This window comes from Procambarus clarkii, chromosome 60 (genome assembly GCF_040958095.1).
Source record: "Procambarus clarkii isolate CNS0578487 chromosome 60, FALCON_Pclarkii_2.0, whole genome shotgun sequence".
NCBI lineage: Eukaryota > Metazoa > Arthropoda > Malacostraca > Decapoda > Cambaridae > Procambarus > Procambarus clarkii.
The window spans coordinates 22,343,229-22,357,765 of record NC_091209.1 but is presented as its reverse complement, the minus strand read 5'-3'; the positions used below and the strand labels follow the sequence as shown (position 1 = coordinate 22,357,765).

At 40.5% G+C, this 14,537-nt stretch overlaps 1 protein-coding gene across 1 annotated transcript in view; it reads left to right on the top strand.

Moving 5' to 3' along the window:
* Positions 1-200: 200 nt before the first annotated feature.
* LOC123767010 (mucin-13-like) overlaps positions 201-14,537 on the top strand; it is a 43,679-nt gene continuing 29,342 nt past the window's right edge. The window contains exon 1 of the mRNA XM_069307338.1: positions 201-287. Coding sequence (XP_069163439.1) covers positions 201-287 — 87 coding nt within the window. The remainder of the gene's footprint in view (positions 288-14,537) is intronic.

The window sequence follows — 14,537 nt, the reverse complement described above, 5'->3', positions numbered from 1 at the left end:
ATGTGTCCTGGCACCGTCCAATGTTCTCCTCGGTCATGTTGCCTCTGTGAGAACACAAGTTCTTTTCCAGTACCGTACACTACACACAGAAGTCACAATAACATGATATATCAAATGAACAAATTGATAAGGGCGGTGATGAGGGTTCGAACCTATACGCTGAGTGTTGCCAGACGCGCTCTACTCAACTGTACCACGACATGGTCAAAGAAACCATTCTTTTGGCAGTTGAGCTGCGTAGACAGACTGAGGAGGGAACTAGACCTTGCCACGATGTCAAGACAAAGGTAAGAGGTGATATGATTGGGACATATAAGGTTTTTAGCAACGTAGAAAAAGCGGACAAGAAAGCAATGTTTAGCATGAACGAGGCATGACGAATGGGCACGAGTGGACACACGACTGTCAGACGAGCTACAGGGAGGAGAGAAATCTGTTCTTCATCGTAAGATATATGAGGAAGTGGAATGAGCTTATAGGGGAGGACGTTGAGGCTAACTCCATACATAGTTTTAAGAGTAGTTATGATACGCAACAAGAGGGCTCAGAAAATATTCAATAGACGACTAGTGACTGAAAGTCGGGTCCCATTAACTAGCCCTGCAAGCATATATTAATTAGTATATTCACTAGTACCGATATATATCTGTAAACACGCTGAAGCTTTTGACTCCATCAAGTACAAATTATGTTTGCATTAAATATTGTGGATAATTTATCACTTGCAATGAAAAATGATCTTTAACGACTTTTTTCGTGAAAATCTTCAAAGAGAAAGCCAATCTGGGACTTACAGATAACGTATTATTTGTTTTTTAACTGTTTGTTCTGTTTGTATTAAATAATCAGATAACATAACTACGATAAAGGACCAAGCTGCAATTCTTTAACCTGTCAGTTGAGACATTTACTGTAGTGTGTTAAATAATACCGGGAACTATAACAGAAACACTTGCTGACACACAGTTCATGCAAGATTGATCCGAGAAACACCTCGATCAGTGTCACTTGCCATTTAGACTGCTTGCGACAGAGACAGCCTCGCTTATTACAAGGTTGGTGTTCGATCACTGATGGTCCTAGTGATTGCACTCTATTCCTTCACTCCGTCGTCCTATTGTATCTTTTCCATGTGGTATATAGTCATCTGGGCCCGGCGCTCTTTCCTGATCAATCACTTCCTCCCTCAGTCGTCGCGAGAGCTCTCCTGACTGTCATGTGGAAGGGCGTTCTCATAAGCAGATGTCTCTTCATCATGCCTTCCGTTGGTGGCTTTTATTTTCCTTCTACAGCATCAGCTATATGCTGTATCTCACCATAGGACTTTTTAATATACTAATTATATAACAAAATGCGTCTCAAATGCGTAAGCCTTGTTGTGATCACAGACGACGTAAACTAATTAAGTTATTGCTCGAGTGCTGGTCTTTCACGGTATGTTTACTGAGTAGATATTGCGTTAACCTTTAGCCTTCCTTTTGTGTATGTTTGTGCTCGTCAGTTATTAAGGTAAATATGCACTGACAGGACCTTATTTGCATGCCTATATGTTACTGGTTAATGTTTGTGTGTGATTTTGTCTGATGAGTTTACGTGCACTGTTGAATGTCTGATTGTATACGATTGTGTAGTTAGATGTGTGGCTTATATGTATTGTGTGACGCGTGTTAGGGTTTGTTTACCTTTCTGATGTTCGTGCATGTTTTCCAATACTGAATGTTTACACTTTGAGTTTGCTGGTTTTTTAAAGTTAGTGCATTTTGCTCAATCTGATTTTTAACAGTGTTAATTGTTTATGATGTTTCCACATATTTTCTGCAATGAATGTTGACGTAGTTTCGAATAATTATGGCTACATATATTTATGTACATATATTTTTATCGCGTGTGTTTTAGCGACTGCAATGCAAGAAGCATGTTTTAGCGACTTACTGCGGAGTACATTGAAGTTGTTAAATAACATGATTAAATCTGTAGCCTGTGTTGATGTTTCTCAAGTGTGGATATTCTTACAGCAACTGATCACTGGAAATACTTGCAAAGACATGGGTGCGTGTTCTCATACCTAACAAGGGGAATACACTCGACTGCATATTAAATGGCAACAGTTAGTGATGCAGGTATCTGGCAAGCGTGCCATGACACAATAGAAATTGCATTAATTTGAGACTGTACGAGAGTCGAAGGAAGTGAAATGCACAATTAGATAAAAATGATAATGTGAATAAATAAGAATTAGGTTCTGGGAATTACAAAACGATGTATGCAACAGACTTAAATACATCATATTCATATTGGAACAAGTAATTGGTCATGTTGCACTTAGGTCTAGACTCGGTTGCACCTTCGGAGGGTTACCAAGCGGTATTGCAACGTTACGAACAAAAAAAAGTTGATTTTCGTGGTGTGTTATAACGTTACGCCTTACGTGTTTAATATGATAACTTGTGTTTGTCAGGAACGCCCCGTTATGAGAGACGGATGATACGTGATGCTCGGATACATGATACATGTAGCTAGAGCGGACACAACCGTGCGAGAAAGGCAGCTACAGTTATCCGTAAATACTTTTTTATTTATATATAGGAAATATTGCATAAAATGTTCCTGCAATTATTATTATTATAAGCTATTATATGTAGTACATTTGCTTGCTATGTTTGAGAATTATAACTTATTTGATTAACATCTTTATTGACAAAATTAATTACAATTTTGCTTAATCTGAGGATTTCAATGAAGTATTATTAAAGTGAGGATAATGCTGGTGTTCACTGTCACACAGGACAGAGGGTCATACACAAGACCATAAGTCTAAACTATTGGCTGAAGCACATATATATAATCATTGTCAAGTGACAGTAGTTTAGTGTTCCCAACGGATAATAACCTCAGTAAGCACCAATAAAATATTGCATTCTTCTATGTACATCTATGTACATCTATGTACATCTATGTACTCGGTCTCCTTTGTTCTCTTAGAATTCGAACCTCCCAAAAATTGAGTTGCACATTTATCTCAGTACAGATAAAATAGACAACACAATTCGCGCAAGCAGCTTCCCCTCTGAAAATTATTATCCACCAGACTTTCGCAATAGTGCAGTTCTATTAAACAAAAAAAAATGTATTTGGAAGATCCAGATTTAATTATATCTATTTGTTTTGGGGCTGTGAAAAAATAACAACAATCCAATTATAGCGGGAGCGGCCAGTACGCCGGGACCACTTCATTGTTATTCGGCCAGATGCCAAAAAATTGTCTAGAAATGATTGTGAAATAGTTTTTAAATATAGAATAATACATTGTCACGGCTATTGCTCTGGAAATGTTTAGAAAAGTTTATTGGGCATAGAGGGTGGCGGCTCCTCGGCATATTGGGTCTTGCTTCCGTCAGGCAATACATACAGAAGTTAGAATACACTGAGAAATTATTCAGATATTCATTTGTAGATATAGTCCTCAATTTATTTTGTAGGGCGTTTGTAATAGGCAGAGGTTGCGTTAGCCTAGCAGTGTCGGGCTATCCTAGCCTAGTGGTGTCGGGCCGGTCCTAGCCTAGCAGTGTCGGGCCGCTCCTAGCCTAGTGGTGTCGGGCCGCTCCTAGCCTAGCAGTGTCGGGCTATCCTAGCCTAGTGGTGTCGGGCCGCTCCTAGCCTAGCAGTGTCGGGCCGCTCCTAGCCTAGCAGTGTATCGGGCCGTCCTAGCCTAGCAGTGTCGGACCGCTCCTAGCCTAGCAGTGTCGGACCGCTCCTAGCCTAACAGTGTCGGACCGCTCCTAGCCTAGCAGTGTATCGCGCCGTCCTAGCCTAGCAGTGTATCGGGCCGTCCTAGCCTAGCGGTGGCGAGATACAAAACACGTTATAATAGAGAAAAACGACTGTTATCTTATCGTCCGTCTTTTTATATTAGCCAAGTTGATCATAGAGAAGTTCAGTTTTATATATAAAAACATCACACTACAATTCATGATTTTCAGATTAACAAGGATAACGAAAAAGCAGACGAAAAAGTTAGGAAATTTTACGGTCAGACAATTCCCTGGTCTCTATAGCATGAATATACCGCAATGTTACAATACCCACGAATACACCACAGCGATATAGCAGTTATGAATATATCGCAGCGACATAAATCCAAGAATATATCTCAACGATAAACGATATCACTTGAGGTGACGATATCACCAACGGCCAGCTCGGCAATCTTCCCCTTTTACACAAATTGCTCTTCTTTATCTATCTTAATTTTTTTCGACGTAAGATCGATCGAGCCATAACACACTAAGAGTATGATAATCTATAACGCTATTTAGGTCCCAAGAGAGAGAATGAGAAAGGATAAAAGAGATTCTCAGTAAAGCTGCTGAGGATTTGCTAAAATATTTTCAGATTTGGACCTACTTTGGGACAATATTTGGATTATGTAATGAAAGTTATTGCAATATAAGGCGGTCGATTGATGGGCACTTTTGGGTGTTTTGTTTTGGAGATGCATAATTACTATTGTTTGATAAATAAGAGTGATATTGTTCCATGCTTGACAAAAATACAGGGATTTTCATCATATGTTTTAATAGAGTTCATTCATTATATGTGTTAACAGAGTTCATTCATTATATGTGTTAACAGAGTTCCTTCATCACATATGTTAACAGAGTTCATTCATTAAATGTGTTAACATAGTTCCTTCATCACATATGTTAACAGAGTTCATTCATCACATATGTTAACAGAGTTCATTCATTATATGTGTTAACAGAGTTCATTCATTATATGTGTTAACAGAGTTCATTCATCACATATGTTAACAGAGGTCCTTCATCACATATGTTAACAGAGTTCATTCATTATGTGTTAACAGAGTTCCTTCATCACATATGTTAACAGAGTTCATTCATTATATGTGTTAACAGAGTTCATTCATTATGTGTTAACAGAGTTCCTTCATCACATATGTTAATAGAGTTCATTCATCACATATGTTAACAGAGTTCATTCATTATATGTGTTAACAGAGTTCATTCATTAAGAACAACAAGACAAACTAATTTTAAACAAGCACCAATAGAACAGGACAGAAACGGATAACACATTTCTTTGCTGCCAAACAGCTTTCAACCGAGTTTCCTACAAATCTTAATTCCCAAGTCTACTGTTAAAATAACCTAGATAGCAGGAACAGGCACCGTGGAGGAAAACACGATACATAAAATCACAATAAAAAATAAACACACTGCCAAGCAACAGCGCTGTAGTGTGGTAGACCATAGGATCCGGGTTCGATTCCTGGTCGAGGAAGAAAGAAATGGACAGAGTTTCTTTCACCTAGTGCTTCTATTCACCTGTCAGTAAATAGGTTTCTGGGAGCTAGGACAGCTTCTACGGGCTGAGATCTGTGTGTGCGTGTATGAGAGAGAAACATTTGTAGCAGATATGATAGAGAAAAAATTGCTCGGCAGTCAGAACATTAGATAACCGATGGTTAGAAAGGCGGGGTCCAAGAGCTAAGAGCTGGATCTTGCAGGCACATATAGTAAATACGCACACACTTCCACCCACACGCGCGCGCACACACACTACAATGCCCTTAATGAATATGTAAAGTTATCTACTCAATCACCTCTGAAGTTTTAATTTCGGGGAACGTAGTGTTGTGTTGTTTTAGTGATTAGCGTAATTAGGTCCGCTGTTGGAAGTTTGAGGGTTTTCACGTGTGAGTTTGTTTGTGAGGGAGGAGGTGGTGGTGGATGCTTGAGCATCTGTGAGTATGCTTACAGAGCTTTGCTTTATTGGCTTTAGCTTTAGCTCTTGGGTCTCGCCTCTAACCATTTTGGGGGTTAGAACAAAAATTTCCAAAGTCATTTTAGCTCTAGGAAGCTTAATTTTGAAGCTGTGTATTGAGTCCGGAGTTACCTTTATTTCTTTACTGCCTTAAGACTGGGGGAAGCCTCACGCAACTCTGGCTCATTCTAGTATATCGTGTTCAACTGAGTCTCTTGTTCATATACCCCGCCCTCTGACATTATCACAACGTCACAAAAACGATATAGTAACCGAGTACACACGAACAGAAAACGTGACATCCCGTCAAATTTGTGAGCAGCTATGATTTAAAAATTTATCATATTTTGGCCGTTGGGGATTTATGCCTCAAAATACGATGTACTAGTCAAGAGATCACGGGGTTCATGTCCCTCACATGTCGTAAAGTCAGTTGTTGAATGTCCTGTAAATCTCCATAAGTTTGTTGTATCTGGAGATAACTTTATTATAGTCTTCCACCAGATATATTGCTGCATAATCCGAATGCGAAGAAGCGTTCTTCGTAGAGCCAGCGTTTAGTAAGTGATGTGTGCTGTAGGAGATATATTCAGTGAGGTGTCCAGTCCCAAGTGTGTTGATGTGCCTCTCCAACAGTGTTCCTCTTACCAGCTGGTACTGGAGATTTTATATGTATATGACAGTGTCAGACCTCGAAGGAAGAATTGAAACTAGAATTTCCTTAAGTAATTTCGTATTTAATAATACATCTTCAGAAGAAGACCCCTCTGAAGATGTATTATTAAATACGTAACGAAAGTACTTAAGGAAATTCCTGTTTCAATTCTTCATTCGTGGTCACACTGTCACATTTTTCATCACGTGTTAATTTTCGCGATTTACACACACACACACACACACACACACACACACACACACACACACACACACCACACACACACACACACACACAATTATAATATATATACATATATATATATATATATATATATATATATATATATATATATATATATATATATATATATATATAACCACATAACCAACCGGATTATTGATCGATTTGTGGTAATCGTAGAGGAATAGCAGCGGATTACAGATTGAAAGATGGTTGGGGAGATTTCTATGGAGTGTTTGCTGAAGCAGTGGAGCGGAAGAGTAGAGGAAGAGAGAGCGGGGAGGAGGAAGTTGGTTGTGTTCTATGAGGATAACTCAGTTACTGTAGCTCTTCCATAAGTGAGGTACCAAGCCACAGTAAACAAAAGCTCACAAAATGTTCAATCAACAACATGCAACACCGTCAACAAAATGTTAATTAAAAGAAAACACAATAAATAGATTCACAAAGGAGTGCTAAACTAGACAAAATAAATACATGACTATTTACCAGTCATATATAAAAGTTCCCCCAATTTTCATTTGAACATTTAACGAAAAACTATTTCCATGATTTGCTCCAGGACGAGTGGCTGTGTTTAAATATTTCTTTCTTAAGAATTTTTTGTATGCATGATTTTGTATATTAAGGAACAATTACCTCAACAAACTAATGTTTTTTATGGTGTTGCAAAACAAAAAGAACTTAATGTTTTGTTTTTGTAATGTTTTGTCTGTAATGTTATTTTCATATTTATATTTTTAGTATACCAATTGGCAGTTGTGTCATGAGAGTATGTCCTCTATAATATATAAATATATATATTTCTGCCCGAAAAGCTGCGCGTACTAGTGGCTTTACAAGATTGTAATTAATATACAATGTATCCTCACAATCCCAATGTACCTTCTTGTATATATATAAACAAATAAATAAATAAATAAATGTCGAGATCTTATTCATAACAATCGATATATTTATCGTCACTCGCGTGTCTTCTGAAATTGTCAGCATCTGTAGACCACGGCGGCATAAAAATGAACATTTATTATACCAAATTACTATAGCCCATTTCTATAGCACATTTCTATAGCACATTATATTTAAGCACCTGGACTGGGTGATATAGCAGTCCAGTGTTCCCAACGTCAAGAAGCTGTCTTATTAAATGCCTTAACCTAACCTACCAGGGAATCCACGCACAGAATACGGGACATTATGTCAACTTCACGAGCCACTACCATTTTCTTATACGATAGTTTTTGGCCTTAGGAGAACTTCACGAGCCACTATCATTTTCTTATACGATAGTTTTTGGCCTTAGGAGAACGTGTTGGTTCATTAGGCAATCCACGTGGCTCCGCCTCATTCTAAAACATATAAAAATATCGCTTTCTGCGGCATTGATAACTGGAAGAAGTTCACTCTCATCCTCACACAACCTTAGCCGAATATCGTTATCTTTTAGACGGCGATCTATCCATCCTATATCTCAGAATCATCTGATTTTTACTCTTATGCCGTTTCTCGAAGGTTTTATCTGCCCACTCGCGTACTAATCCCTAGCCTCCAAATTATCTTTCTACCTCAGAGAGCCGCTTTTCTTTCTCACTATCTTATCTAAAGGCTTAAAATTTCGCTTCTTTTTCCATCATGCTTTAACTCCTTCACCTCCACCCGAGCTACAAGCCCGACTACTTGAGTCTCTTCTCTGAACCCCGTAATGAGGTTCTGCCCTCATCAACATGTTCACCATTGTTCCCTAACATATTAACGTCGACCGACACCAGTATTCAGGCAACGTTTACCCAACACCCTCACCAGTCACTACACCCAGCAGAGCGGCAGTCACCTCAGCTCTCCACAACACCCTCACCAGTCACTACACCTAGCGGAGCGGCAGTCACCTCAGCTCTCCACAACACCCTCACCAGTCACTACACCTAGCGGAGCGGCAGTCACCTCTGCTCTCCACAACACCCTCACCAGTCACTACACCTAGCGGAGCGGCAGTCACCTCAGCTCTCCACAACACCCTCACCAGTCACTACACCCAGCAGAGCGGCAGTCACCTCAGCTCTCCACAACACCCTCACCAGTCACTACACCCAGCAGAGCGGCAGTCACCTCTGCTCTCCACAACACCCTCACCAGTCACTACACCCAGCAGAGCGGCAGTCACCTCAGCTCTCCACAACACCCTCACCAGTCACTACACCCAGCAGAGCGGCAGTCACCTCTGCTCTCCACAACACCCTCACCAGTCACTACACCCAGCAGAGCGGCAGTCACCTCTGCTCTCCACAACACCCTCACCAGTCACTACACCTAGCAGAGCGGCAGTCACCTCAGCTCTCCACAACACCCTCACCAGTCACTACACCCAGCAGAGCGGCAGTCACCTCTGCTCTCCACAACACCCTCACCAGTCACTACACCTAGCGGAGCGGCAGTCACCTCAGCTCTCCACAACACCCTTACCAGTCACTACACCCAGCAGAGCGGCAGTCACCTCAGCTCTCCACAACACCCTCACCAGTCACTACACCTAGCGGAGCGGCAGTCACCTCAGCTCTCCACAACACCCTCACCAGTCACTACACCTAGCGGAGCGGCAGTCACCTCAGCTCTCCACAACACCCTCACCAGTCACTACACCCAGCAGAGCGGCAGTCACCTCTGCTCTCCACAACACCCTCACCAGTCACTACACCCAGCAGAGCGGCAGTCACCTCTGCTCTCCACAACACCCTCACCAGTCACTACACCCAGCGGAGCGGCAGTCACCTCTGCTCTCCACAACACCCTCACCAGTCACTACACCCAGCAGAGCGGCAGTCACCTCAGCTCTCCACAACACCCTCACCAGTCACTACACTCAGCAGAGCGGCAGTCACCTCAGCTCTCCACAACACCCTCACCAGTCACTACACCCAGCAGAGCGGCAGTCACCTCAGCTCTCCACAACACCCTCACCAGTCACTACACCCAGCAGAGCGGCAGTCACCTCAGCTCTCCACAACACCCTCACCAGTCACTACACCCAGCAGAGCGGCAGTCACCTCAGCTCTCCACAACACCCTCACCAGTCACTACACCTAGCAGAGTGGCAGTCACCTCAGCTCTCCACAACACCCTCACCAGTCACTACACCCAGCAGAGCGGCAGTCACCTCAGCTCTCCACAACACCGCCATTACTATCCAGTATTTAGGACGAATCCTGTCTCAAACATCAGTCTGTGGCTGGCCACATTTCCGACCCTTGCACACCACTGCACTGCGCACCTGGCTTCGGCAAATACTTCTTAGTGCAATTGTCAAGGACATGTTTTTATTGTTTTTATAAATATTTAGATAAAGTTAATGTCAAAATGTTTCCAAACTCAACTATTTCCATTTCAAAACACAAAGAGCAATGAAAGCATTAAAAAAATATTAAAATATAGCCCAATTAAACAAAATAGCACAACTCTCAGAGCGCCTAAAGGCGCTGTATGCAGTGCAATGTTTAATTAATCCGAAAATGCTTCGCCGTTTGCTATATTTCCATCAATGCATATAATTGCCGCTCTTTATATGTTACTGAATTATCCGAATTTATCAACTGCGTCACATTATGTGCCTCTGTGAACACGTTTACAACTGCTCACTCTACACTGAGAAACTTATAACAAAGTCACTTTACCACTAATTCAGATACCTGACAGACCAAACCAATTAACAGGTGATCGGTTATCAGGCGTTTACCTTGTTTTCTGTGCCGATGTTGTCTTAGCCAGACCTCTGGCTCAGTCCTCCAAGACAACTGACTGGCCAACTCACTTCATATTCACTAAGCTGCTTGACGTCACTTGCTGGACGTATTTCATCCTACACGTCCGCCTCCACACACCCACAGAAGGATTCACCCAGGGGTCCCTTTTCTCCCCCTTCAACTATGAATCATGCGGCTCAACGCTTGGCTTCCCCCCCCCCTCTCTCCTCGGGATAAACCTAGCTTACACTGCACTAGTGACCAGAGACATTGTCTCTCTGTGGACGTTGTCTCCAAGATGGTCCTCCTCGAAGGTACAGCTTCTGCCTTTGTTTATAAAGTGACTTTGTTATCTGACTTTTCTTATGTTGCGATTAATTACCACACATCATAATATGGCAGGAATGGAAACAGAAGAAAATTGTTACGTACCTTAAAGATTGGTGGATTCTGTCCCTCGATGAGCTAATCACAACTTACCTGAAATGGCAAGAAAACTAATTATATATATTCTTTTTGACAAGTTTTATACATTCAAAGTATCATACCACGTGAACAATTCAACACATCATTTTGTTTAGATAGTACGTCTTGTAACTATGTGGACTATCGTACATAAATTGACGTAAAAGGCATTTAGATAATAAAATTTGGAAATAGTTCCTTTATAGAGTCCGAAAAAATAAAGCTGAAAACCAAACAAATATTCCTAGGCCTATTATATCACGTGTACTATATTAGGCCTCAGATGGCGTGTATTAGGCCTAGGAAGGTTAGGTTAGGTTACGTTTTCTTTGCAAGATAAATAGAAAAGCTTTTCCGGTTTGTCTAAAATCAATGGTACGGATGTCTACTGTCTGCCTTTTACATTAATATGCACGATGGTCTTGATCGTTACTATATGTACTACCTAAACACGAGGATGGGATTGAATAATTATATTTTGATGCACATATATAATGAACCCTTTACGTAAAGGTAACCCTTGAGCATGGAGGTACTGCTTACCTTTGCCTGAAGGACGATGGGGCAATGATGAGGCGGCTCGACATCTGCGAGGCACTACACATCAAAAAGTCAACACCAGCAATCAACAGCCAATTAATGCACAACTATATTCTACCCACTTCAAGACTCCGAACCAATATAGAAGCATCAAGAGGAAGTATGGGCCAATAGGCCCTCTGCAGTTACTTCCATTCTTATGCTCTCATATCCAATTAATACCCATAGTTTCGTGTTCTGTCTTGTATTTGTCACAAGTTTGTTCACCTCATCCAAAACTGTTGCACCATATCACTTCACCCAAATGCGAGTATATGTATGACAGATTAGCTGACTCTGTTTAGTGTTTTCAGGTTACAGTTGTGTGTGTGTAAACTAAAGTCTTTGAAAATGTAATACGTTACTACGAAACGCGTTCAAGCGTCGCGTCAGACTAGAAATAAAAATGAATTTTGGAGAATTGATTTTTCAATTACCATCGACAGTAAAAAGAAACATAAAAAATATTGGGAAAAGTCGTGTTAGAAATATTAATCTTACTTTTTCGGTCATATTTAACAATATATATATATATATATATATATATATATGTATATATATATATATATATATATATATATATATATATATATATATATATATATATATATATATACATATATATACATATTACTACCTATTACTACATATTACTATATATATATATATATATATATATATATATATATATATATATATATATATATATATATATATATATATATATATATATATATATATATATATATATACACGGTTTATGTTCTTGCTTAAAAACTATTAAATGAACCTAGCCTTTCTTATCACCTAAATCCTTTTGTATTTCTTAGTTCAGAACATTGTACTCTCATATTTCTGCGTATCTTACAGTGTTTTATCTGTTAAACAGACTCTTCTTGTTTACCTTTAGTCCATTCAGTTTCAAATCACTTTTACGTGTTGTAAGTTAACTAGACGCAAGAAAATAAATATTTATATACGAACTGCACATTTTCTACCAATCCCAAACTTTATAACACACACAGAGATTATTTTGGATGATTACAACCAATATAATGTGGGCTGACTTTTATTTTCCCACCGGGCACCTGAAAAATAATTGTCCAGGGAGAAAAAGTTGCGCCTGACTGCTTGTAGGCAAAGTTTTAATGACCCCCCCATCCTCTCCCGGCTCTATAGCACCAGGGAATACCTGGTCGGAAGGGCTAATGGCCAGCAATTACCTGAGATATACCTGGGTCTGGAGGGGGGGAGGGGAAATTGCCGGGAGTTGTCTGGGCTATAGGTGGCTCCTGGTGGTATATAGGTCAGCTGCCGGAGAGGTAAGTGAAAATATACCAGTAGATTACTGACAGTTTGCCGGGGGATTTGCTTGGATTTACAAGTAAATTGCTCTCAGCTGCCAGGGATGTGCCTGGATACGTTTGTTTAAAGGGAATATTATATATATATATATATATATATATATATATATATATATATATATATATATATATATATATATATATATATATATATATATATATACATAGTTTAGAGAGGTATGGTTTTAAATAACTTAGCCCGCCACGCTGTTATTTCCTCTTGGTGTTCTGAACAAACAAGTTTCTCGAGAATTGATGAAACCATCGTGATTAACTTTGTCAGTTTCCTGGTTCAATATGTCCTGCTATACCTTCTAAAATCTAATTGATTACCAGATATATAAGAATTCATACCAGAAAATATATTTTATTCATTCCGCCAATCATAAAGAAATTACTGTTGTATCTACTTAACGCAGATAAGAAAGTTGCTTATCATTAAATAAGTAATTATCAAAAGAAAGCGCCAAGGCGGGGAGACTATGTAGTTATCATAATATATAAACAAATTATCCATTAACACGTAATGGGACGCCGTCCTGCTCCTTACTGTGCGAACAGCATCGTCCCTCTGACAGTCGTGTTCCTCCTTGTTGAATGTACCGAGTTTGAGGAGGTTGGTGTGTCGCTTTCCAACTGGCCCTCGAGGTCATTTGTCCCTTGAGAGAATCCTTGTTGAGTCTGATACCTTTGATGTCGAGCGTCTTATGTGCTCTTGTTCTCGTATTGACATTCTTAGTGATATTTAGCGCCCCTTGAACACCCAGCGACACTGATGGTGGAACGTAGTATCCCCGGCTTGGTGCCTTCTGATAATTACTTACTTATATATTTATCTAATTCCTTTATGAATTGAGATAGAAGATCGGGAGGAACGTAAGTAATTATTACATGTAGTGAGATGACAGATGCGATCCAAGGAGAGACTTATCACCGGGAATGAATTAATTCACTGCCAGGCGAAGTAGGGCAACAAACTTCTCAGTTAAACCCGCTGTTCCTCACCGCTCTCTAGAGAGGCGTAAGTGTGATTGGTAGCCTTGTTGCTGACACACTGACCTCACCTCGTCTCCCCTCCTCCTGGGGTGAGGGGTGAGGCAGCAGAGGTGAGGGGTGAGGCAGCAGAGGTGAGGGGTGAGACAACAGAGTTCAGGGGTGAGGTGGCAGAGGTGAGGGGTGAGGCGGCAGAGGTGAGGGGTGAGACAACAGAGTTCAGGGGTGAGGTGGCAGAAGTGAGGGGTGAGGCAGCAGAGGTGAGGGGTGAGGCAGCAGAGGTGAGGGGTGAGGCAGCAGAGGTGAAGGATAAAGTAACAGAGACAATTTATCTCGCCTCAACTCCCCAGTTCCCATCCTGACCCACCTTCGGCTTCCTCCTGAAGCTCATAACATGCTTAACAAATTTAAACTAAGCCGCCATGATCGAGGCAAGATATACAGGTTTCGCAAATGAACATGTACATAAATAAAGAACATGACAGAAGTCTGATTCGCAATAAGGATTAAAATGAGTCAAAGTTGAGTATGGTGAGCACTCGGCTTTCTAAAACCACACTGTAGCAGTTGTTCTTGGTATATTTTGCTGTACTAGCGAGTACATCGCTGTACTCACTAGTACAAGTGAGTGTAAACGCTCCAGCCGCGAAGTGCATCTCACGGAAGACTTTCTCTGTATTATCTTGACATAAACTGACTACACTGGGTATATAACAGTAC